The sequence below is a fragment of the Schistocerca gregaria genome, chromosome X (genome assembly GCF_023897955.1).
Source record: "Schistocerca gregaria isolate iqSchGreg1 chromosome X, iqSchGreg1.2, whole genome shotgun sequence".
In the NCBI taxonomy this organism is placed as follows: Eukaryota; Metazoa; Arthropoda; class Insecta; order Orthoptera; family Acrididae; genus Schistocerca; species Schistocerca gregaria.
Window position 1 is genome coordinate 249400756 of NC_064931.1, and position 27681 is coordinate 249428436.

Below are 27681 nucleotides of genomic sequence, written 5' to 3' on the forward strand. Positions count from 1 at the left end.
TGCAAATATACTGTTGGCTGCATGTTATGAGCAGCATAGATAAATGGGAAGATCTCTCTGTATTCTTGAAGCAACTCAAGAGTTAGTTAAGTGAACATTTCCTCATGTGGCCCATGATAAGTGTTCAACTTCTAGCAACACCAGAATTTAAGTGGTCTATTCTCACCACCTCTCTCTGATGTAGAGATGGTGGTGCTGGGATGACAGTTAGCTTTGTCAGGAAGTAAACTGCAAGAAAAAAGTTCTTAAAAATTATTTTAATTCTGAAGGTTAAAAAACTACAAGTCTTTTTGGCAGCCTTTTTATACAAGTCCCTTGCAAAATTTAATTTCCAATCGCTATATTAACATAACTGTTACAGCCTTTTATTCTCGTTATGGAGAGTACTGAATATCACATCCAGTAAACTTTTGCACATTTATTTGATGTTCTAGTTTGCTTCCATTAATGGTATCTTACTGCTCATCACTTCCACAGCTATGGAAAGCATTAATCATGGTAGATGCCATACACACATGTCAAAGCAATGAACTGTGTTGTTTCATATGATTCAGAAACATAGTTGTCATGCTGTGGATCCCATAAGCATCGAAGTCCAACATGCAGGCCTTGATTTTCCTTTTGGAAGATGCTGCATGTTACAACTATTTTACACCTGTGAACAAATTACTTCAAAGTGAGTAGAACACAAATTCATTACCATATTTATAAGTAAGTGGAAATGAAATATACATTATTCATTACCATATTTATAAGCAATTGGAAAAGAAGCATACATTATCATTTGAAACATACAATAGATTCCTTAGAACATATACTGACTAACAGGTCTGGTTCCAGAACATTTTTCCACATGAGTGACTTATCATTTAGTGCCTCCCCCCCCCCCCTCCCATTTTCCCCTCATACACTTTCACCCCTGCCAGTTTTTGGTACTAATTTTGACACGTGCTACATACAAATTTTGAACTTTAATGCCTCTGGTACCCCACTCAGACTGGCACTCAAAAAATATGGCTTTTGTCACTTTGGCCTTTAGCCAGCCCTGCTAATTAATGCATTTAAATGTTACCAACAAAAAGGTCATTAAAGCACAGAAGCAACACATTATAAAAATATTGGCAATTAGAAATTCTTTGTAATAAAACAGTATGAGTTTAAAGTAAAACAATATGCTGCAGTATTTGTAATCAGACTCTTCAGTAAATGAACTCGCGTAAGTACAGTATTAAAATGTTATAAATACACTCCTGGAAATTGAAATAAGGACACCGTGAATTCATTGTCCCAGGAAGGGGAAACTTTATTGACACATTCCTGGGGTCAGATACATCACATGATCACACTGACAGAACCACAGGCGCATAGACACAGGGCAACAGAGCATGCACAATGTCGGCACTAGTACAGTGTATATCCACCTTTCGCAGCAATGCAGGCTGCTATTCTCCCATGGAGACGATCGTAGAGATGCTGGATGTAGTCCTGTGGAATGGCTTGCCATGCCATTTCCACCTGGCGCCTCAGTTGGACCAGCGTTCGTGCTGGACGTGCAGACCGCGTGAGACGACGCTTCATCCAGTCCCAAACATGCTCAATGGGGGACAGATCCGGAGATCTTGCTGGCCAGGGTAATTGACTTACACCTTCTTGAGCACGTTGGGTGGCACGGGATACATGCGGACGTGCATTGTCCTGTTGGAACAGCAAGTTCCCTTGCTGGTCTAGGAATGGTAGAACGATGGGTTCGATGACGGTTTGGATGTACCATGCACTATTCAGTGTCCCCTCGACGATCACCAGAGGTGTACGGCCAGTGTAGGAGATCGCTCTCCACATCATGATGCCGGGAGTTGGCCCTGTCTCGACATGTCTCCATTCGTCCCTCCATTCACGCCTGTCGCGACACCACTGGAGGCGGGCTGCACGATGTTGGGGCGTTAGCGGAAGACGGCCTAACGGTGTGCGGGACCGTAGCCCAGCTTCATGGAGACGGTTGCGAATGGTCCTCGCCGATACCCCAGGAGCAACAGTGTCCCTAATTTGCTGGGAAGTGGCGGTGCGGTCCCCTACGGCACTGCATAGGATCCTACGGTCTTGGCGTGCATCCGAGCATCGCTGCGGTCCGGTCCCAGGTCGACGGACACGTGCACCTTCCACCAACCACTGGCGACGACATCGATGTACTGTGGAGACCTCACGCCCCACGTATTGAGCAATTCGGCGGTACGTCCACCCGGCCTCCCGCATGCCCACTATACGCCCTCGCTCAAAGTCCGTCAACTGCACATACGGTTCACGTCCACGCTGTCGCGGCATGCTACCAGTGTTAAAGACTACGATGGAGCTCCGTATGCCACGGCAAACTGGCTGACACTGACGGCGGCGGTGCACAAATGCTGCACAGCTAGCGCCATTCGACGGCCAACACCGCGGTTCCTGGTGTGTCCGCTGTGCCGTGCGTGTGATCATTGCTTGTACAGCCCTCTCGCAGTGTCCGGAGCAAGTATGGTGGGTCTGACACACCGATGTCAATGTGTTCTTTTTTCCATTTCCAGGAGTGTACAACGGTAACGAGGCAAATAGTTCAGATCTTTGTTATGGATGAATCTTAATGCACTTAAACATTTTTTTTTCTAGACAGGTATTTTAATGTAGCTGCATAATTTGCAGTTAAACTCTCTTTTCATTTAGTAAAATTCTAGGAAGTAGGGAAAATGATTGTTTTCCCACTTTCACTAATAGTGTCTGCTGGAAATAGTGTTTTAAAGAGTTTCTTGTGACCACAAGTATGTGATGATACGTCAGGCTATAAAAAAGACAATGTTTAATACATTACCCTTTGCCTTAAGTTAAAATTATCCAATATGGACTGGAGCATTGGAGAAGGTTGACACCAGGGGAAAAGAAATGGTTTTCCTTTGTAAAACTGGAGTATTTATTTTCAAAAAACACCTGGAGTTTTTATCTTCAAAAACACAGTGAATGCATAAATGGATATTTGTTAATATTGAACATGTATTGTTATTGTAAGTTTGCTTCTTTGACAACAAATATTTTATTGAGCACACCTAATTCACATTTAAAGCACAGAAAGTAATAGTTCCCTACTCTTCTGGGAATACACAAAACAAAAGACTTATTGCGGTGGATACCACACAGTCAGTACAGTAATCTGAATGTTCGTTGAATAACTCAAATGTCAGTGGTGGAGAAGATTGTTTGTAGGTTTTACTGGGAAACACACTGATATAATTCACACTCTTGGTGCTTCCATATACCATCAGTTTGTACACTGAAAGCACCACAGTCAGTTGAATAATGAGTGAAGACAGTCCTGCATTATGCAGTCAGGCAAATCTATGCATTTGCCAAATGCTATTGGTAGATAACAACAAAGTCCACATCATAGTGAAGGAGGAAACCATGTAGCACAGGGTTATCATCAATACATATGCTGGAAATTCTGTTGTAAATATCCACTGGTTGACAAAAGAGGCCATGGCAGTCTGCAGCAGCCCGTAAGTCATATGTGGGTATTTTGTCAGGTGACCTGGCACTGCCAGATGCAGACTTCCACACTGCCTCACCAGACATACAAATAATTATATTGCATGATCCATTAACACATATAGTGGGATTAAAAGAATTGTGTATAATATTTTGTCAGTTAGGCCAAGAAATTTAATTCCATTTTGTATTTGTATATGGACAGTTTCAAATTTAACTAATCTCATAAAGCTTAAAAAAAGTAATTTAAATGATGAGAAACTTAGCTGTTAATGGTTTCTACTCTGCAAATAATTATGTATCACAATTTTATTAGAAATATTCTAAAATTATTAATGTTGTTGTTGTTGTCTTCAGTCCTGAGACTGGTTTGATGCAGCTCTCCATGCTACTCTATCCTGTGCAAGCTGCTTCATCTCCCAGTACCTACTGCAACCTACATCCTTCTGAATCTGCTTAGTGTACTCATCTCTCGGTCTCCCTCTACGATTTTTACCCTCCACGCTGCCCTCCAATGCTAAATTTGTGATCCCTTGATGCCTCAAAACGTGTCCTACCAACCGATCCCTTCTTCTAGTCAAGTTGTCCCACAAACTTCTCTTCTCCCCAATCCTATTCAATACCTCCTCATTAGTTACATGATCTATCCACCTTATCTTCAGTATTCTTCTGTAGCACCACATTTCGAAAGCTCCTATTCTCTTCTTGTCCAAACTAGTTATCGTCCATGTTTCACTTCCATACATGGCTACACTCCAGACAAATACTTTCAGAAACGACTTCCTGATACATAAATCTATATTCGATGTTAACAAATTTCTCTTCTTCAGAAACGCTTTCCTTGCCATTGCCAGTCTACATTTTATATCCTCTCTACTTCGACCATCATCAGTTATTTTACTTCCTAAATAGCAAAACTCCTTTACTACTTTAAGTGTCTCATTTCCTAATCTAATTCCCTCAGCATCACCCGATTTAATTTGACTACATTCCATTATCCTCGTTTTGCTTTTGTTAATGTTCATCTTATATCCTCCTTTCAAGACACTGTCCATTCCGTTCAACTGCTCTTCCAAGTCCTTTGCCGTCTCTGACAGAATTACAATGTCATCGGCGAACCTCAAAGTTTTTACTTCGTCTCCATGAATTTTAATACCTACTCCGAATTTTTCTTTTGTTTCCTTTACTGCTTGCTCAATATACAGATTGAATAACATCGGGGAGAGGCTACAACCCTGTCTCACTCCTTTCCCAACCACTGCTTCCCTTTCATGCCCCTCGACTCTTATTACTGCCATCTGGTTTCTGTACAAATTATAAATAGCCTTTCGCTCCCTGTATTTTACTCCTGCCACCTTTAGAATTTGAAAAAGAGTATTCCAGTCAACATTGTCAAGAGCTTTCTCTAAGTCTACAAATGCTAGAAACGTAGGTTTGCCTTTTCTTAATCTTTCTTCTAAGATAAGTCGTAAGGTCAGTATTGCCTCACGTGTTCCAACATTTCGACGGAATCCAAACTGATCTTCCCCGAGGTCTGCATCTACCAGTTTTTCCATTCGTCTGTAAAGAATTCGCGTTAGTATTTTGCAGCCGTGGCTTATTAAACTGATAGTTCGGTAATTTTCACATCTGTCAGCACCTGCTTTCTTTGGGATTGGAATTATTATATTCTTCTTGAAGTCTGAGGGTATTTCACCTGTCTCATACATCTTGCTCACCAGCTGGTAGAGTTTTGTCATGACTGGCTCTCCCAAGGCCGTCAGTAGTTCTAATGGAATGTTGTCTACTCCGGGGGCCTTGTTTCGACTCAGGTCTTTCAGTGCTCTGTCAAACTCTTCACGCAGTATCGTATCTCCCATTTCGTCTTCATCTACATCCTCTTCTATTTCCATAATATTGTCCTCAAGTACATCGCCCTTGTATAAACCTTCTATATACTCCTTCCACCTTTCTGCCTTCCCTTCTTTGCTTAGAACTGGGCTGCCATCCGAGCTCTTGATATTCATACACGTGGATCTCTTCTCTCCAAAGGTCTCTTTAATTTTCCTGTAGGCAGTATCTATCTTACCCCTAGTGAGATAAGCTTCTACATCCTTACATTTGTCCTCTAGCCATCCCTGTTTAGCCATTTTGCACTTCCTGTCGATCTCATTTTTGAGACGTTTGTATTCCTTTTTGCCTGCTTCATTTACTGCATTTTTATATTTTCTCCTTTCATCAATTAAATTCAATATTTCTTCTGTTACCCAAGGATTTCTAGCAGCCCTCGTCTTTGTACCTACTTTATCCTCTGCTGCCTTCACTACTACATCCCTCAGAGCTACCCATTCTTCTTCTACTGTATTTCTTTCCCCTATTCCTGTCAATTGTTCCCTTACGCTCTCTCTGAAACTCTGTACAACCTCTGGTTCTTTCAGTTTATCCAGGTCCCATCTCCTTAATTTCCCACATTTTTGCAGTTTCTTCAGTTTTAATCTACAGGTCATAACCAATAGATTGTGGTCAGAGTCCACATCTGCCCCTGGAAATGTCTTACAACTTAAAACCTGGTTCCTAAATCTCTGTCTTACCATTATATAATCTATCTGATACCTTTTAGTATCTCCAGGGTTCTTCCACGTATACAACCTTCTTTCATGATTCTTAAACCAAGTGTTAGCTATGATTAAGTTGTGCTCTGTGCAAAATTCCACTAGGCGGCTTCCTCTTTCATTTCTTAGCCCCAATCCATATTCACCTACTATGTTTCCTTCTCTCCCTTTTCCTACACTCGAATTCCAGTCACCCATTACTATTAAATTTTCGTCTCCCTTCACTATCTGAGTAATTTCTTTTATTTCATCGTACATTTCTTCAATTTCTTCATCATCTGCAGAGCTAGTTGGCATATAAACTTGTACTACTGTAGTAGGTGTGGGCTTCGTATCTATCTTGGCCACAATAATGCGTTCACTATGCTGTTTGTAGTAGCTTACCCGCATTCCTATTTTCCTATTCATTATTAAACCTACTCCTGCATTACCCCTATTTGATTTTGTGTTTATAACCCTGTAGTCACCTGACCAGAAGTCTTGTTCCTCCTGCCACCGAACTTCACTAATTCCCACTATATCTAACTTTAACCTATCCATTTCCTTTTTTAAATTTTCTAACCTACCTGCCCGATTAAGGGATCTGACATTCCACGCTCCGATCCGTAGAACACCAGTTTTCTTTCTCCTGATAATGACATCCTCCTGAGTAGTCCCCGTCCGGAGATCCGAATGGGGGACTATTTTACCTCCGGAATATTTTACCCAAGAGGATGCCATCATCATTTAATCATACAGTAAAGCTGCATGTCCTCGGGAAAAATTACGGCTGTAGTTTCCCCTTGCTTTCAGCCGTTCGCAGTACCAGCACAGCAAGGCCGTTTTGGTTAATGTTGCAAGGCCAGATCAGTCAATCATCCAGACTGTTGCCCCTGCAACTACTGAAAAGGCTGCTGCCCCTCTTCAGGAACCACACGTTTGTCTGGCCTCTCAACAGATACCCCTCCGTTGTGGTTGCACCTACGGTACGGCCATCTGTATCGCTGAGGCACGCAAGCCTCCCCACCAACGGCAAGGTCCATGGTTCATGGGGGGGGGGCATTATTAATGGTAAAAACATTTTAAACTGCTAAAAATAATGACAGATGAAAGGCTTTCATCAAAATTGTATACAGAAACTGAATGCTCTGGTCTTCACTTGAATAATAATCTCCATTATCACTGACACTGAAACATAAATGCTTATTTGCTTTGTGTAATTTCAAGGTATTGTCTTTATGACATCATATTTTGGAGGAATTCAGTCCAAGTATTAAAATTATCCTTCACCCATAAGTTATCTACACCATCAGTTCGAGATCTTTGTGCAGTCTGATGTTCATTTATCACAGAATTCTAGCTCTATCGCCCAGTGCGTCCTCAAGATACTTGTTTTTAACACCATGTACAGATTCAACACTAAGGTGAACACTAGATCCACTTCTCCCCTGCCCTGTAATAAAAGTTTAATATATGTTCTTATTCCATTCCCCCCATGAACCATGGACCTTGCCGTTGGTAGGGAGGCTTGCGTGCCTCAGCGATACAGATAGCCGTACCGTAGGTGCAACCACAACGGAGGGGTATCTGTTGAGAGGCCAGACAAACGTGTGGTTCCTGAAGAGGGGCAGCAGCCTTTTCAGTAGTTGCAGGGGCAACAGTCTGGATGATTGACTGATCTGGCCTTGTAACACTAACCAAAACGGCCTTGCTGTGCTGGTACTGCGAACGGCTGAAAGCAAAGGGAAACTACGGCCATAATCTTTCCCGAGGGCATGCAGCTTTACTGTATGCATGGAGAGCTGCATCAAACCAGTCTCAGGACTGAAAACAACAACAACAACTTATTCCATTTTAAAATTACAGCATTCACTTTATGTGTGGTGCACTCTTTTTTTTCTGAAATTACAAATATAACTCTGGAAATGTAAGATTTTTCCAAATGTGGAAACCTCTTTCAAGGCACAAAATAATCATATACCTAGGGGCAAATATTCTATTCAAGTTGAAAAGTGTTGCAGTTGAGATATCTAGTCAGTATTATATTTAATAGTCTGAGTTTCATTATTAATTTACTACATACCAATAATCAGTAACTGAAATCAAATTAAGAAGAAGTATTATCAAAAACGAGTTACAAGTTAAAACATTTTGAAATGGAAGCTACTAACAGCTAACACAAAATTCCATTTTGGAGACAGAACTCAGCTAATTTGGAAATGTCTTGTGCGCTAAGGTAGAGAGATCTTCTGTTTCAAGGTAAAAGATGGTACACGGATAATGAAGTATGGCTTAATTGTTCATACATTATTAACTAGTTTAAAAAACAGAGAATTTTACACACCATAAAACTCTATAACTTAATAATTAGCAACATCCTCAAAATAGCTGTAATAAATTATGCAGCACTTAAATATGTAGAGCTCGTAATATTTACAAATGCTTTACAAGGCACAACCTCATTTCTCACAGCAAAAGCAGTAGAAAATGCTGGAAACTGATTACGGCACTCTCTTGTGTATGTTCCTTCATATGATTCTAAAACTGGTCACTAGATTGAAAGACCAACCAAGAAACATCTGTTTCTATGTACATCATCTGCCAGGTACTGAAATCTTCCCTACATTCACTCATAAAATGTTACAAGCCTTAAGTAATAAAATATCACCAGTTGGCATTTTTTGTGATATTTTCAAGATATTTGATTACGTGCATCATATTACTCTCTTGGAAAAATTTAAGTTTTCTGGAACTGGTGGCTTTACACACAACTGGTTTGAGTCATACTTAAACAGAATGCAAAAAGCTGTGTTGAATAATTCAAACAATGTAGAAAAGAGAGAATTTTAGTGGGATAAATCACAAAAGGAGTCCCACAAGATTCAATTTTGGGTTAAGTCCTATCACTTTCACAGGGTGTTTCAAAAGTCATGCGTAATAGCCAGTGTGCAATTTGTGCTTTTACCAGAGGAGGGGATGTCCTAGGGTGTTAGTATAATTATATATGTTGCTAGCTTGGACCCTGGCATTACCCATGGTTAAACAGTTATTTATAAATAGATGTTAACGCCAAAAGTCCCTATTCACACGTATGCAGTATGAGAAAAGCCATTCCTTGTTATATCTTCAAAAGTACATTATAGGTAAAGCTTATTTACAAAATCATCTACAACAGGTAGATGAGGAGAGTTCAAATAGCAAAGGTACATTTGTGAAAAGCTGTACTTATGATGATAGAGAACTAAAACATGCGTTATTTCTCTACACAATATCCCTCGACTTCAATGCAGTTTTCCAAACGTTTTACGAGTTTTGTTTTTATTTCATCAGAAAAACACATTTATCAGTTGCATCTGTAACCAATATTGCACCGCAGCAATGGCATCTTCATCACTTTCAAATCTTCTTTCCTGTAGTGCTTCCGTTAAGGGTCCAAACACGTGAAAATCGCTTGGAGTCAGGTCTGGACTGTATGGTGGATGTTCCAGCACCTCGAATCTCAACTCCTTTGTTGCGTCAGCTGTCTGTTTGGCAGAATGTGGGCGAGTGTTATTTTGTGGCAGGATGACACCTCTTCACAGTTTTCCATGCCGTTTGGATCTGATTGCAGGTTTAAGATTTGTACGCAACACATCACATCCACCATACAATACAGACCCGGCTCTAAAGCCTCGTTTAAGCTGGGGTGACATCTTGCAACATTGTGGCATGCTATGGAAATGTGGCGTGCGTCGTCTTGTCATTTAGTTCTAAATGTTTTGAGATGCTTACCTACTACATAACATTTTTTTTCAAAATTAATAAGCAAACATATTAATAGTATTAATATTAAGACTGTATTAAAAACTTTCAGTGTTCGGCTCCACAAATTTAAATTATATGTAAAGTTTTACTCCAGTGCATGGGAAATAAACATCCCAGGTTGGGATGGATAAACTAAAAGCAGAGGAGGGGATGGTCTGGTGCAGATGGGGGGAAATCCCCCCCATCCCCCCCCCCCCCCCCCCCCTGCAAATCTCACACTGAACAGCACAAGTTTGGTATTAATGGAGGAATGGCCCACCACCACTACATCGCTGAAATGATTAGTTGCATGCAATGTGCAGTATCAAATGGTCAGTTGTCTGTAAGGCCACTGATGAACATAGTTTGACAGAAGAATATTAAATAGACACCAGTTACCATAGCTACATCATGTGGTGCTGTTCTGCAGTGTAGTGAATCATACAACAAGGTACACACATCAGGAGAAGGCAGAAATGGTTCTCATCCACGCGGCAGGCATGACACAAAGGGAGGCAGCAGCAAGATACCACAGGTGACATCAAAACTGACATAAGTCTAATCACACAATCATTGAACTTTTAATGGAATGGTTCAAGTCTATGGGCAATGTTCACAATGAAGGACCTCCTGGAGGACCATACACAGCAACAAGGGTACACAATTAGCAGTTGCACTAGTTAATTTAATAGCGAATCCAACTCAGTCATCAAAGAGAGAGGTACGGGAATGCAGGGTCAGCCAAGCCTCCATGTCCAGGATACTGTCCTCTAATCATTTCCATCACTATTGAATCCACTTTTTTGAAGAACTCCATGATAAAGATACTGACAGGTAATTCTGTAAAAGGTTGAAGAAACATGCACACATTAATGGACCTCTTCACTGGCAATGCTAGTTTCCATTTGAATGAGAGGGCGAATAGACATACCATTATCTATTGGACAAACAACAATCCACATCTTGCTGTCACTCATAGGCTACCCCTTGGTTTGCTATGCTGGAGCCTGTGTTGAAACCTTGGTTACATGTGTGGTGTAACATACATGAGGATATTCTCATTCGCCCATATTTTCTAACGGAACACTCAATGCTGCATGCTTTACATGCTACATCATCTTGAGCAAACATTATTACCCTATTTGGATAACCTGCCTCTTGAATCATACAAATATGTATGTTTTTCTCCCAGTAGGATGGCCATCTCCGCATTTCAGGTTAAACATCTACTGATTCCTGGATGAAGTTTTTCCCGGGCACTGGATTGGTACATGGTGTCCAGTGAAATGCCGCCTAGGTCACCAGACTTGGTGTCAGGAGACTTTTTCCTTTGGGGGCACCTCAAGACCACAACATACACTAACATACCACAAACATTAATTGATCTGCAGGAGAATATCACCAGAGCCTGTACAGAAATACCAACAGCAACATTACAGTCAGTGCCGGCAGTGTCTGCCAGATGTGTCATTTGCAGAATGGCTGTTCAATTTTAACAGCTTGTGCATCAGAGGTATGTGTGAGCAGCTGACCAGGGATGGAAGCTGCATTGTACTTTTAAATTTCAGATCATCATGTATAAATAAAGCATATCTGTAGCACACATTTGTCTCTTTGTATTTTTGTTACCTCCACTAATTATGTCTTTGTCCTATGGGCCAATTTAGACTTTATCAGATGGGACATGACCTTTAAATCACCCTGTATATGTGAATGAATCTCCACTTAACATTTCTCAACCAGAATTGGTGCTTTTTCCAGACAATACTAGTGTTATTATAAATCTCATTAGAGAGAAAGTAACAGAAGAAATTGTTAATGATGCTTTTCAAATAATTATTAAGTGGTTACATGATAATGGCATTTCTCTTCATTTTGACAAAAGACACTACATTCAGTTCTGTACAACTGGTGTAACACACAAACAAAAGTCATTACACAGGGTAGAATGCTCCAAAGTTTTGGTTGCCTCATACCCACCATCACTTGCACTTCACTCATTATACACTAGAACTCTATTGTTACCAATGTCTCTCTTCCTCTGTTCTATCACACCCTCCCAGTCCACTTATACACATCACTGTGTGTGACACACAACTCCCTCTACCTGCACAACAATGAGCTCTCTAGTGCCACATTCCTATCCTGCAGTGTTGCTGCATCTCACTCCCAGCTCTCTCTCAGAATTCTCTCCCCCACCTAAATTTTCTTCTGGCCTTACCCAAGCCACCTGATCTAGTCCCTCAACCCAGTTGAGCTGCAGTGCCTGTACAAAGTAGCCAAGCCACACAGGTGTGTGTGTGTGTGTGTGTGTGTGTGTGTGTGTGTGTGTGTGTGTGTGTGTGTGTGTGTGACTACAAAGAAGAACACTAGCCAAAAACTTAGCAATGTTCGCGTCTTTATGCACCTGCTGATGACTCAATAGCTCAACGACATGGTGAGTTGTTATCTCTGCTCCTTTCATTATTTACATGAAGTCTTAAATACTAAATTTTTCACGGGTTTCTCCTCAGCTTTACATTTTAACAGCATATGGTTGCCACAGCTTTAAACTTAATTCAAAATCTCAACCAGCTTTAACTGTATCATATGCTCAAAATCAAGTTTATATGGAATGAAGGCTACACTATGAGTTTTGTAACAATTTTAGCAGACCCTAAAACATGGGTCAAATGACAAAACTAATTTTCAATCTATATATTTAGAACAGACTAGCTTCTCTGTCAATGTGGTAATGGAAAGTTATTGTATAATGTAAATAATTTAGGAGTATGGGAACAGTATTGGGTGGAAAAAAGAACTTCCTGTGCCATTTACATTGCACTTTAAGTAAAGACCAGCTGATGACATGTTGTGAAGTAATAACAACAAGCATAGAAACAAGCCGACCAGTCAAAATTCAGTTTTCACAAGGGGGCAATGGAAACAAAATGAATAAATGCATGTTTAATTGTGTTTAGGTCTAAAATAGAAAAACAAACATTAATGTTGTATGATTTTTACAGTAATAAACTGACAGACACAGAAGGTATCGAAACATGTGTAGGTAAACAGAAAGAAAAGCACATTGCATTTTGCAGAGGTGGAGTTTAAAAATCAAAACCAGTTGAGAAATATGATACACAGTTTGAGAGTTAGTGAAAAAGGTCCTTGATACTCTAGTGTTAACCTAATAAAATTTCTATGGACATGTCTATTGGGCAGTACAAATGTGCAGACCTCGTATAAAATTCCCAGTGATTATTAATGTCACAAGAATTTTGCATTGTAGACGATTATATAAAGAAGTTGTATGTTCTATGATATGTATATACCAGTTGTAGGCATCATTGTCAAAGGATATCTGTAAATAACATTAAGACCTAGTGTAAAACTGCAGATAATTATGAAGCGAAGTATTGTACATGTGTCCTATATAAGGCATTTGTATTGTACATATGCCCTATAGTCACCTATGGAGATTTTTTTTTTTTTTTTTTTGGTCATCAGTCTACTGACTGGTTTGATGCGGCCCGCCATGAATTCCTTTCCTGTGCTAACCTCTTCATCTCAGAGTAGCACTTGCAACCTACGTCCTCAATTATTTGCTTGACGTATTCCAATCTCTGTCTTCCTCTACAGTTTTTGCCCTCTACAGCTCCCTCTAGTGCCATGGAAGTCATTCCCTCGTGTCTTGGCAGATGTCCTATCATCCTGTCCCTTCTCCTTATAAGTGTTTTCCTCATATTCCTTTCCTCTCCGATTCTGCGTAGAACCTCCTCATTCCTTACCTTATCAGTCCACCTAATTTTCAACATTCATCTATAGCACCACATCTCAAATGGTTCGATTCTCTTCTGTTCCAGTTTTCCCACAGTCCATGTTTCACTACCATACAATGCTGTACTCCAGACGTACATCCTCAGAAATTTCTTCCTCAAATTAAGGCCGGTATTTGATATTAGTACACTTCTCTTGGCCAGAAATGCCTTTTTTGCCATAGCGAGTCTGCTTTTGATGTCCTCCTTGCTCCGTCCATCATTGGTTATTTTACTGCCTAGGTAGCAGAATTCCTTAACTTCATTGACTTCGTGACCATCAATCCTGATGTTAAGTTTCTCGCTGTTCTCATTTCTACTACTTCTCATTACCTTCGTCTTTTTCCGATTTACTCTCAAACCATACTGTGTACTCATTAGACTGTTCATTCCGTTCAGCCGATCATTTAATTCTTCTTCACTTTCGCTCAGGATAGCAATGTCATCTGCGAATCTTATCATTGATATCCTACCACCTTGTATTTTAATTCCACTCCTGAACCTTTCTTTTATTTCCATCATTGCTTCCTCGATGTACAGATTGAAGGGTAGGGGCGAAAGGCTCTCTTATTATTCCCTCTTGGTTGTTGTACATATTGTATATGACCCGTCTCTCCCTATAGCTTACCCCTACTTTTTTCAGAATCTTTAACAGCTTGCACCATTTTATACTGTCAAACACTTTTTCCAGGTCGACAAATCCTATGAACGTGTCTTGATTTTTCTTTAGCCTGGCTTCCATTATTAGCCGTAACGTCAGAATTGCCTCTCTTGTGCCTTTACTTTTCCTAAAGCCAAACTGATCGTCACCTAGCGCATTCTCAATTTTTTTTTCTATTCTTCTGTATATTATTCTTGTAAACAGCTTCGATGCATGAGCTGTTAAGCTGATTGTGCGACAATTCTCGCACTTGTCAGCTCTTGTGGTCTTTGGAATTGTGTGGATGATGCTTTTCCGAAAGTCAGATGGTATGTCACCAGACTCTTATTCTACACACCAACGTGAATAGTCGTTTTGTTGCCACTTCCCCTAATGATTTTAGAAATTCTGATGGAATGTTATCTATCCCTTCTGCATTATTTAACCGTAAGTCCTCCAAAGCTCTTTTAAATTCCGATTCTAATACTGGATCCCCTATCTCTTCTAAATCGACTCCTGTTTCTTCTTCTATCACATCAGACAAATCTTCACCCTCATAGAGGCTTTTAATGTATTCTTTCCACCTATCTGCTCTCTCCTCTGCATTTAACAGTGGAATTCCCATTGCACTCTTAATGTTACCACCGTTGCTTTTAATGTCACCAAAGGTTGTCTTGACTTTCCTGTATGCTGAATCTGTCCTTCCGACAATCATATCTTTTCGATGTCTTCACATTTTTCCTGCAGCCATTTCATCTTAGCTTCCCTGCACTTACTATTTATTTCATTCCTCAGCGACTTGTATTTCTGTATTCCTGATTTTCCCGGAACATGTTTGTACTTCCTCCTTTCATCGATCAACTGAAGTATTTCTTCCGTTACCCATGGTTTCTTCGCATCTACCTTCTTTGTACCTATGTTTTCCTTCCCAACTTCTGTGATGGCCCTTTTTAGAGACGTCCATTCCTTTTCAACTGTGTTGCCTACTGCGTAATTCCTTATTGCTGACTCTATAGCGTTAGAGAACTTCAAACGTATCTCTTCATTCCTTAGAACTTCCGTATCCCACTTCTTAGTGTATTGATTCTTCCTGACTAATGTCTTGAACTTCAGCCTACTCTTCTACACTACTACACTCCTGGAAATGGAAAAAAGAACACATTGACACCGGTGTGTCAGACCCACCATACTTCCTCCGGACACTGTGAGAGGGCTGTACAAGCAACGATCACACGCACGGCACAGCGGACACACCAGGAACCGCGGTGTTGGCCGTCGAATGGCGCTAGCTGCGCAGCATTTGTGCACCGCCACTGTCAGTGTCAGCCAGTTTGCCGTGGCATACGGAGCTCCATCGCAGTCTTTAACACTGGTAGCATGCCGCGACAGCGTGGACGAGAACCGTATGTGCAGTTGACGGACTTTGAGCGAGGGCATATAGTGGGCATGCGGGAGGCCGGGTGGACGTACCGCCGAATTGCTCAACACGTGGGGCGTGAGGTCTCCACAGTACATCGATGTTGTCGCCAGTGGTCGGCGGAAGGTGCACGTGCCCGTCGACCTGGGACCGGACCGCAGCGACACACGGATGCACGCCAAGACCGTAGGATCCTACGCAGTGCCGTAGGGGACCGCACCGCCACTTCCCAGCAAATTAGGGACACTGTTGCTCCTGGGGTATCGGCGAGGACCATTCGCAACCGTCTCCATGAAGCTGGGCTACGGTCCCGCACACCGTTAGGCCGTCTTCCGCTCACGCCCCAACATCGTGCAGCCCTCCTCCAGTGGTGTCGCGACAGGCGTGAATGGAGGAACGAATGGAGACGTGTCATCTTCAGCGATGAGAGTCGCTTCTGGCTTGGTGCCAATGATGGTCATATGTGTGTTTGGCGCCGTGCAGGTGAGCGCCACAATCAGGACTGCATACGACCGAGGCACACAGGGCCAACACCCGGCATCATGGTGTGGGGAATGATTTCCTACACTGGCCGTACACCTCTGTTGATCGTCGAGGGGACACTGAATAGTGCACAGTACATCCAAACCGTCATCGATCCCATCGTTCTACCATTCCTAGTCCGGCAAGGGAACTTGCTGTTCCAACAGGACAATGCACGTCCGCATGTATCCCGTGACACCCAACGTGCTCTAGAAGGTGTAAGTCCACTACCCTGGCCAGCAAGATCTCTGGATCTGTCCCCCATTGAGCATGTTTGCGACTGGATGAATCGTCGTCTCACGTGGTCTGCACGTCCAGCATGAACGCTTGTCCAACTGAGGCGCCAGGTGGAAATGGCATGGCAAGCCATTCCACAGGACTACATCCAGCATCTCTACGATCGTCTCCATGGGAGAATAGCAGCCTGCATTGCTGCAAAAGGTGGATATACACTGTACTAGTGCCGACATTGTGCATGCTCTGTTGCCTGTGTCTATGTGGCTGTGGTTCTGTCAGTGTGATCATATGATGTATCTGACCCCAGGAATGTGCCAATAAAGTTTCCCCTGCCTGGGACAATGAATTCATGGTGTTCTTATTTCAATTTCCAGGAGTGTATATTGTGATCTGAGTCTATATCTGCTCCTGGGTACGCCTTACAATGGAGATAATGTCTAAAAAACTTTAAGACCTGAATGTGTAACAACGAATAAAAGTACATAACTTTGCTAGTTATCATATTTTCCAATTTTTTGTTTTTAATTTGTAGGTTAAATATCAAGACACTGGAGTAAGCTGGCTTGTAGTATACAGTATTACAAGTACGCAAATTCTACATAATGTAATCAAACAGGACCAAATAAAATGAACCACTTTAGTCAATCAAGGTGATAGGAGAAGAAACATCTCAGTACCATAGGAAAGTCTGCTCCTCTTATACAGCCACAAAAGGACACTAGTTGAAAACTGGACCACCAGCAAGTGCCCTCTGCACACATTCCAAGAGCCTCTGCAGAGAGCTTAAGAAATTTATTTGGTGTACTGCAATGCAATGCCTCCACCTCTTATTCTTTTGCCACTCAAAATCAACTAACGAAAATTTCTTCACCCTCAGGATGTACCTCTCTGTTGAGCATGGTCATGCCACTTAACATTTGCAGATTTCAAATGTTACACAGTAAACAGTGTGTGAAATAATATGAAAAATTAAAATTATTGAATCTTCGCACTTGTGCAATACAAATCCTACTGAAGTGCTCTTTCTTTAAAGATTTGCCTGTTATATTACTTATCATCCACCCACTCAATCAATGCAAAGCTGTGATTTCTCTACTTGATCTGTTAACACCTAAGATGCTCAGTTAAGCTTAAGATAAGGTGTAATAGCTTTCAAGAATATAATTACCTGTCAAAATTCATGGCCTTCACTTTCTCCCTGACATTCCTTGTGATGTGGGCACAGAGCTGTGGACAGGCAGCAGGCTCATACTTTACTGTGGATAGGTGGGTCTCCATGACTTCATGGAGAGTTTTTATCACCTGTTCAATGCTGAAAGGGCGTCGTGGAGCCAACTGATATGTAGACATGCTGTAAAATTTTCAGTTAGTTGGCCCCTATCATCACGTTACAAATTACATATAGTACATTCAGCAGACATTAATAATGTAAAGTCTGCAGACTTCGAACGAGTAACATTATGGAAAGGAGACAGATACATGGTGGTTACACACTTGTTCAGCAACCTGTCAGAACATTAAATGTCATGCTGATAATGTGGTGGAGTTAAAGACTGAATTAAAGAACTTTCTGATGGGCAATTCTTTCTATGCTTTTGAAGGGCATCTTCACAGGAACTCTTGAAATTAATATTTTTGATTAGCACTGTAATATGGTAGTCCCGAGTAATTTTAAGTCAGTTCTTTGGATTAAACTTAAATTCAGTTAAATGTATGTCTTTGACCTCTACATCACAGATAACTACTAGTGTATTTGGCCCCTAATTACCAATGTAATGTTATGAGAGAAGCACATACCTGAAATCAGTGAACAAATTTGTCTATTTCTGACATTTGAGATACATGGTTAAATTGTGTCTTACTCTTAAGTATTATTTACAGTTACTTCCATTTTAATATATCTTTCTTCCTGCTCAAATATATTAGATTCTATTAGAGGTCTCATAATTATATGCAGTCACCTAGACATGAAGGCTCAGAATTTATTAGAGTGTAAAACACGAGGTGTAGTGAATGGTGTAGTTTAGTATGACTTTGATAATTGCAGGTATCTTATATGGGACTGAGAAGCAACTGGTATCTGACTTTCAAAAAGATATATAGATGAGACACAGAAGAGTGATTTCACTGGAAATAAAATTGTAACACAGCAGAAGGAGAACAAATTTCGATCCTTACATAAAGAACATGGAAAATGGTACAACCAGATCAGAAATTATAGCCAGAATTATCTTTCAGTCTTCACCTTAATAAAAAGGATAAGACAGTGTGTCTTAGAATTAACATTTCATGTTATTCTGACCACATTTTCTTGTAATTTCTGAATGTACCTGAAGTACAGAGAATATGTCTACAACATTATACCATTATAAATATGTGACTGGAAGATCAAAGTGAAGATATGTCACACTTAGGTAGTCACTAGTTGCTGCATTTACCGGTTTCTACATTTAACAGCGCATCCATGCTATTCCCTTGCAGTACAATTAGCATGTTCATCTCAGTGTACTTTTGAATCTCTGTGAATCTCTAAAAGATTTTCTGATTTGTTGCAATCCAGTTTGTTACTGAGTCTAGTTTTTTTCACGGGATGAATGGGGGGAGAGTGAAACATAGGGTGAATAATATTGGCCACATGATCCCATGCATCCTGGGTACAAACCCACAACACAGTTCCAACCTCTAACAACTCTGTTAATCAAGAGCTATAGCAGGCCTGGGAGAAAGGAAATGATGGATCAATGTTTAGGCACAGCCTATGGGCTGTTTTTGTGATGAATCTTACACTTGTGGAAGAATGTTGTGAAACATTCTGAAAATTTAAAAATGTGTGATGGAGCAGGATTTGAACCTGGACCCTAGCTTTCAGTGGGCAATGCTTTTACCAACTGAGATATCCAGTCAAAACTCACAGTATATATTCATCCTCTCAAATCTCTCAAACTGTGGGTGTGACTCCTGATGAGGTACACAGTTTTAATCAGTCAGGAAATTTCAAAAACTGTAAAAGCACTCCAGAGTGAAAGGTTCATTCTGTAAATAACACTGAATCATGACTAAACTTTTTCTCCGCCTTATTCTTCTGTCTTACCAGTCCAGCGTGTAAGGGAAGAGAGAGGTAATGGCAGATTTGTAGCTGCGATGTGGATATGATAGACGTCTGTAGATCATTGCTCTTAAGAAGCTATGATGTGGGTTTGAGTCCTTGTTTGGCACACAGCTACAATAGTAAGGATGTTTTAAAAATTATTCATATTTTTCCAGGGAGTGAAAAATCCATTCTGTTAATTACACTATGAGTATGTATTAAGCAGTATTACGCCATGTGCATAACAGATACCACACTGATTCATACAGAGTCAGGTAAATCATCATGGTAATTACAAATATGAAAAAGGAAAGGTCCAGAGAGAGTCTGCATACCAGCACTACTACCTTTGAAGAAGTAAATCTATTTTTAACTCAGATGAACTGCATCCTTAAGATTTAGTTATAGCTCAAGATCTTTTGAATAGACAAATAAAATTCATGGTTTGTAGGAAGAATATGATAAACATGTGCCTACTTACTGAGAGACCAGAGTACAAAAGACAACTGTATCATTATTCTGGACTGTGACAATGCAAAAGACAGTAGCAGTAGTATTATTTTTACAGCCATATAGGAAACTAAATTGACTGCTGAAGAATATATTACACTCATTAAAATAGCTATTATGTGAGCTAACATAAGTGACTCAGTTACTTTAGCAAGGTAGTTTTGGGGCATATGTTCACATACTCTAAAAATTGGTTCTAGTTGAGAAGTAACGATGAGATGATTTTGTTCTCAGCTATTTAGTAAGGGACAAAACTCCATGTCATTTATAAAGGAATAAATTTATGATTTGTATCAATGTTCAAATTTTTGTGTGAGAATTTAAGTCAACATGGCCACAAAAGAGGTCAATAACTAGTCTCACTTTTTTTTACTAATGAGTTATTTTGCCAATCTCATTCTAACCACTTCAAGAATATTACTATCATCTTAATCTTCTGGCACTTGACTTATTGTCATTTGGCTGCTTGCTTCCTAATACCATGTTGTTTTAAGTCTGTATTAATTGTACACTCTTTTACATGCTCTTTGCTCATGATGGAACCAATCTTGTGACACAGAACACATTCTGGAGATCTTATTTAGATGGGTGGCCAAATATTCACCAGCAATAGTGAAGCAGAATATGGTTACTGCTTCTCTTCTTGGTCCATGAGGCACTACCAAATCATCTGAGTTATTCCAGATCTTTCCTTCACATTACTGCACATATATTTCCCTCACATTACTGCACATATATGAAAATGCAGAACAATTAATGAAACCCATTCTGAACAATGGCATTTGTAGCAAATATAACACTCAAAACAAGGTTAATAAAAATGGTAATTAGTTAAATTTTCTCTTAGAATAGACAATCTCCTGCATCATTCAAGTTTCCAGGCACAGAAAATGTTACTTTCTTCTGTTTTATTAAGCACGTTCAGAATGTGTTGCTTGGAGCACACATCACAATTCCAATGACTTCACATGTCTGAAAAGTTGCTTTTGAACAGAGAAGGAAATACTGAATCAATTTCCACTTGGGGAAACCACAAGTTTCACATGGCTAAACAATGAACCAAAGTTGAAAGCAGTCCTTACGACACACTTTTTTTACTATGTAGGCCCTACAGTTACTCCTCTAAGTAGTTCAGAGAATTTCACACTATTTTGTCATTTATATGTAAATACTACTGCAAATTACTGGTTTCCAGGCTTATCTACTTAACTCTGTTAGCAGCTCACATGTTTTATACACATAAAATTTCAGTTTCCATGGAACTATGAGAGTCAATGTTACTTGCACATGAAATATTGAATGCTGATTTATGCCAGTAATGTTTTGCAATAATAAGATTTCACTGCCGTGTGATTTATCATGGCATTCTTCCCCTATTAACGTAGCTTGAAGAAGTGTGAACTGCTGTCTGTGTTACATATGAACAAGTTAGAGCATAACAGCATTTTCAGTTTTAGGCTGTTATCATATGGCACAGATATCAATGATAAAGGTAGATATAAAGCATTTTCTGCGAGCATGGTGGCACCATGGCTAAGTATTCAGAAGACTGAGGTTCAAATCTCCATTAAGACATTGTAGGTTTTCTGTGGATCTAATTGTACAGAATTATAAATTTGTGAGCTTCATGAAAAGTAAAAATACAGTGATATCTGACTATATGATAAATTAATAGTATATGGAGTAGCGTTGCCTCAATATCGAGGAGTAACAACATGCAAGCATATTTAACTCAATAACCACAACATTCAGTTGTGGCAACAGAAAGCAACCTTTGGCTCATTTGCAGGATAATGGGAAAAACTAGTTAATTCACCCAAGAACTGGCATATACTAATACAGTAATAATGCTTGAGGGCATGGAAACCATATTAGGTCAGACCAACTGCACTCACTGTAAGCCGACACTTGAGTGTGGCTTGGCTCTGACCACTATGGGACTTAACATCTGAGGTCATCAGTCCCCTAGAACTTAGAACTACTTAAACCTAACTAACCTAAGGACAACACACACATCCATACCTGAGGCAGAATTCAAACCTGCAACCATAGCGGTCGCGCATTTCCAGACTGAAGCGCCTAGAACCGCTCGGCCACTCAAGCCGGCTACACTTGAGTTTCACTTGGCCAGTTATTTCTGGCAAAAAATTAAGAACTCTGGTAGCATCATAGTTAACTGGAGGTGCTGTCCGTGCAGCACTGTGTACACGTATTTGAAACTTACTGGCAGATGAAAACTGTGTGTGCTGGACTGGGAATGGAACTTGGGCCCTGTCCTTGCGCAAGCAAGTGCTTTACTGACTTGGCTGTCCAAGCACAACTCACTAACCCCTCACAGCTTCATTCCCTTCAACATGCCTCACCTAGCTTTCAAGCTGCACAGAAGTTACGCATACTGTGCAGGACTAGCAGTCTTTGAAGAAATCTGCATGCATTTTAGTCCAGCTGTATCAAATTTTGCTACCTTTCTGAGTACAAGAGACATATGTAGAGATAATATTTTGTATAAAATTACAATGAAATGAATTTCCTTAGCTGCATACAGGCATTGATATAAGTCAACAGGGACAGTTGAAAATGTGTGCCCAGACCGGGACTTGAGCCCTGGATCTCCTGCTTACATGGCAGACACACTATCCATCTGAGCCACTAAGGACTGCAGGGACTCATCTCTGGCATGCCTCATAGTGGAAAATTGTACTGAAATGCAGGAGGATCTGCAGCGAATTGATGCATGTTGCAGGGAATGGCAATTCAATCTCAATGTAGACAAGTTGTGCTGCGAATACATAGAAAGATAGATCCCTTATCATTTAGCTACAAAATAGCAGGTCAGCAACTGGAAGCAGTTAATTCCATAAATTATCTGGGAGTAGGCATTAGGAGTGATTTAAAATGGAATGATCATATAAAGTTGATCGTCGGTAAAGCAGATGCCAGAAAGATTAATTGGAAGAATCCTAAGGAAATGCTATCTGAAAACAAAGGAAGTAGGTTACAGTATGCTTGTTCGCCCACTGCTTATATACTGCTCAGCAGTGTGGGATCCGTACCATATAGGGTTGATAGAAGAGATAGAGAAAATCCAACGGAGAGCAGCGCGCTTTGTTACAGGATAATTTAGTAATCGCAAAAGTGTTACGGAGATGACAGATAAACTCCAGTGGAAGACTCTGCAGGAGAGACACTCAGTAGCTTGGTACGGGCTTTTGTTGAAGTTTCGAGAACATACCTTCACTGAGGAGTCAAGCAGTATATTGCTCCCTCCTACGTATATCTCGCGAAGAGACCATGAGGATAAAATCAGAGAGATTAGAGCCCACACAGAAGCATACCAACAATCATCCTTTCCACGAACAATACGAGACTGGAATAGAAGGGAGAACTGATAGAGGTACTCAGGGTACCCTCCGCCACACACCGTCAGGTGGCTTATGGTGTATGAATGTAGATGTAGACCTTGCCCATCATACTCATTAGTCGCGGCTTTACTGAAAATTCCCGTAAGAGTTTGGGCACTGTTTTTGCATCTGCACAGAAGAAGATGGTCAAATGGCTGGTGAGCCTTAACAGATACCATCTTCATATATATAATATTTTGTGACTTATCTTGGAAAGTTTGCTCTCTGAATGCTGTAAATAAGCTTTTCACGATGAAACACCACACCATTCTTGTAGTATCTCACACTGAAGGCTGTTGAGTATTTGTTACATTTTGGTTTAAAAAAATTCACTTGGAATAACGTTTTGGGGAGACATACTCTGTAGATGCATTATGCCTCAGTTGGATTTTCTAACAAATCTATGGGACATTATTCTGTACTAGATTTATGTATTCATTGCAATCTGATTGAATATCAATATATTTTTGACAGTTTTAGTTGATTCAAAAATTTCATTGTCAATTACATGGTCAATCAATGTTACGACTTGCTGCTGATTTCCATGCATTACACACATTAGCATGTGTTGTCAGCTGCCAGGTTTCTCACTGAGTGATAATCATTGGTATTTGACTATTCTATCTGTTGGACAACATGTGCCATCAACATCAGTCAGGCATTGTCCATCAGCTCATAATTATATATTGTAAGCAGTTATGAATTGTACGTGGATCAATAATCTGCAGATGCATGCTGATCACGAGGTGTATGGGAAAGTACTGTTGTTGAGTGACTGTAATAGGATACAAGATGACTTAGACAAAATTTGTAGCTATGTGATGAGAGGGAGCTTGCTCTAAATGCAAAAAAAATGTAAGTTAATGCAGGTGAGTAAGAAAAACAATCCCGTAAAGTTCAAATTCAGCATTAGAAGTGTGCCGCTTGATAGCTGCATCGATTAAATGTCTAGGCATAATGGTGCAAAGTGATATGAAAAGGGACAAGCACGTAATGATTGTAGTGGGGAATGCAAATGGTCGACTTTGGTTTATTGCTCAGAGAATCTAGGGAATGTGCTGTTCATCTGTAAATGAGACTATGTATACAACAGTAGTTATGAACCATGCTTGAGTATTGCTTGAGTGTTTGCGATACCCACCAGGTCGGATTAAAGGAAGACACTGACACTTCATGGGCGGGTTGCTAGCTTTGTAATTACAAAGACGCTTCATAAACTTAAGACGTTGTTTCGTGGAACACTATCGAGAAAATTTAGAGAACCGGCATTTCAAGCTGGCTGCAGACGATTAAACTGCCGCTAACGTACATTTCGTGTGAAGACCATGTAGATAAGGCAAATTAGGGCTCGTACATAGGCATGTAGATAGCTGTTTCTCCCTCGCTCTGTTTGCAACTGGAACATGAAAGAAAATGATTAGTAGCAGTAGAAGGTGAAAGTCTTCTACGCGAGAAATGTACTTAATGGAACTCTAATACCACGGAATACAGTTATACTGCTTTATTAATATCACGAGTACAATAGAAACACATTTGGCACGCACTTGGGTGGGTAACCATCCTGTCTAACGTGGGCGATTTCTTTAAGAACTTTCTTTAGCAGTGAATCGTGACAGCACTTACCAACACGGTTAAGACCAGCTCTTATTGTAATTATGCCGTTCCCCATAATAGTAGTGAGTGTTTTTTATTAAATTTAGTTAGCTAAAGGCCCTTTCCACCTCTGCATTGGACCATGGTAAAATCGAAGGCATAATAGCCAGATCTGCGAGTTCTTGGAAACGATTTAAGCCGCTGGTATCTCAATATGACCTAGTTTCATTCCAGAACGCCGCAATGTTGTTGTTGTGTTTCAATTGGACAGTGGTGAGCTTGGACCACTGAAAATCAATTTTTGTTACTGTGCTGTCTGACAAGTCCTTAGCCAGCGATACTATTGGTTCTTTTATCACTCTCGAGCATTCTCTTGCAGCAATTAAGGATACTTTTCACAACACTATTACGTTTTGGGGCAAGCGGCGTTGGAGCTCAGAAACAAGGGAAACAAGAAAATGTTCACATCTTTTCCTTATGGCAGTCTCAATCTCAGATGAAATTTTGTTGGAAGTATTCATATCCTGCAATAAGACTTCGACTTCATGACCTAAGTATATTCTTGGCGACTTATATTTGCGAACATATGCACTTAAAAGATCGCCTCTACACCCTAGTACAATTCTCCTTACGAGCCCACTGTTTAGAAACACAACATCGTTTAGGAGCTGTGATCGGTCTGCAGAATTTGACTGAAATTCCCTATTTACAAGCTGACATTCTTCCAAATAAGGTTTCAGAAAAGTAAGATAAAGTATGTTTACGTCATCACTGTACATATTATGGAGGACTCAGGCAGTATAACACTTCTCATGAAGCGCTGTTGTCTCAAAGTGGGTTTCTAGTTCAAATCATTGAGACAAAGCACAAGAAACAGCCTCTAAAATAGACGTCCAAAGTGTATTGCACTTCTGAACTGTTTTCAATGGATTAGCTCCTTCATTTATTGCACTGAATAACTTTCTAGAAGCAATTTGACGAGATGAAGACTTGGCGAATCAAGAATACGTTTCTGACAACAAAAATTCCAAATTCTGGGGCAAAGTTTCAGCTGCGGCCTGCCGCACGGAATGGCAGACATGAGGAATTAAGACAAGACGAGGAACTTCTCTTTTTAAATCCTGATACACACCATTATTGACGGCCACCATAACTGCTCCATTGTCAGTACCCACACTGTGCATTAAATGAATGTTCAAGCAGCACTCGTTGAGCAAAGATTTCAAACCATTCGCTACTGCCACTGCATTGCCTTCCTCTAACTCAACCATTCCCAATAATGTGGGAACAGTGCGACCTTGGGCCTCAGAAGAGTATATCACACATACAGCTAACAATTTACTGACACTAATGTCTGTAGATTCATCCAAAAGTACACTGAAATATCCGTCTCCTATGTCCTTTGTCAGACTGGTCTTGAAATGTGGGTAAAGAATGTTTTTAATCACACCACTACACTTGCTTCTATGCAAACGCTTCAGAAAGACATGGTCAGCACCTATAAAACACCTTTTTGAAAGGCTACAGAGGTGATCCACAGGACTTATTGCGCAAAGCTTAGCCACAAATAAACATAATGAGCTTCTGCAGCAGAAACTTCATTGGACCGCCTAACTACATATGCATCTAGTTTCAACTGCCCCTGTGAAGAAAAGAGTGCCACAGCTTTTACATGCTTTTTGAAAGATTCAATACATCCGACAGACGCGAATTTAAACTGCACTGGCAAAATCGACATCGCACACTCGAAGGCTCGGCGGGGATCTCAAGAAGGCAGTCTTTCAACTGTCTGTTGCTAAGCCACTCTTTTCTAAACTTATGGGTGTGTTTTTTGTCATTTTGCTTCGACATTTTGATGAGACAAATAATAAAAAAGGAAATAAAATCACTGATTACAACGCGATTAACTGCACCATAAACATTAACAATTAAACTCAATGCACTGTGCCGACTTCGGTCCACGGTAAATTGTAATTGCAATGCTAAAAGCAAAGAACTAAAAGTGGAAAGGACTGTTCTGTTGTGTTGAGGCAGGAGAAACACTACATCGAATTTGATTATTAAGAGTTAGCTGGAGCCATATTGTTGCCAGTTTACGATTTTTCACGCTAAATATACTTTCAAATTCTGTAATGGAAAGACTGAATTAAACGGAAAAATATTGTTGCAGAAATCAGTCTACAAATCCGTTTAAATATATTAGTTTTCTAGGAGTAGTGTTAACGTGTCATTGTAACACAGTTATCGGTACGTGTGCTGGTGACGATAATACGCAAAAACCATATTCATGAAAGGAAACCAAATTAATGCACTTCGTACTACAATTGTTTTGTAGCAGTTAACGTGGCTGCCACATATGGTAACGCTTCGCGTAGCCTATGTTTAAAAAAATCGAATTTAACAAGCTTTATTGCCTTCTAACCAATCTGTGTGTTTATGACTGTTTCATAACAATATAATCTGATGTTTACTACTGAAGTTGACAGGAAAAAAAAATATTTACCTACGAACGACACAACACTATTTGCCTTACCTTTATTTAAATGACGGTTACCACTAGCAAAACTGAAATTACGTTACGCGAATGCACCGCGCAAATGCGGTGTTTAGCCA

At 40.3% G+C, this 27681-nt stretch overlaps 1 protein-coding gene across 1 annotated transcript; it reads right to left on the bottom strand.

Moving 5' to 3' along the window:
* Positions 1-318: 318 nt before the first annotated feature.
* Positions 319-27681, bottom strand: LOC126299426 (dynein light chain Tctex-type 5-B-like). Its single transcript, XM_049991325.1, has 3 exons — positions 27602-27681; positions 17645-17827; positions 319-655 (listed from the first exon to the last, which is right to left on the bottom strand). Exons 2-3 carry the CDS (start codon positions 17824-17826, stop codon positions 490-492), a joined length of 348 nt encoding a protein of 115 aa, XP_049847282.1. The 5' UTR covers position 17827; positions 27602-27681; the 3' UTR covers positions 319-489.

Excerpts from the sequence above, each read along its gene's own strand:
- LOC126299426 (XM_049991325.1), bottom strand. The coding sequence starts at position 17,826 with ATGTCTACATATCAGTTGGCTCCACGACGCCCTTTCAGCATTGAACAG. Across the intron at positions 656-17,644 it reads AAGGCCATGAATTTTGACAG|GTGTAAAATAGTTGTAACAT; the intron begins GTAATTATATTC and ends ATTTGTTCACAG.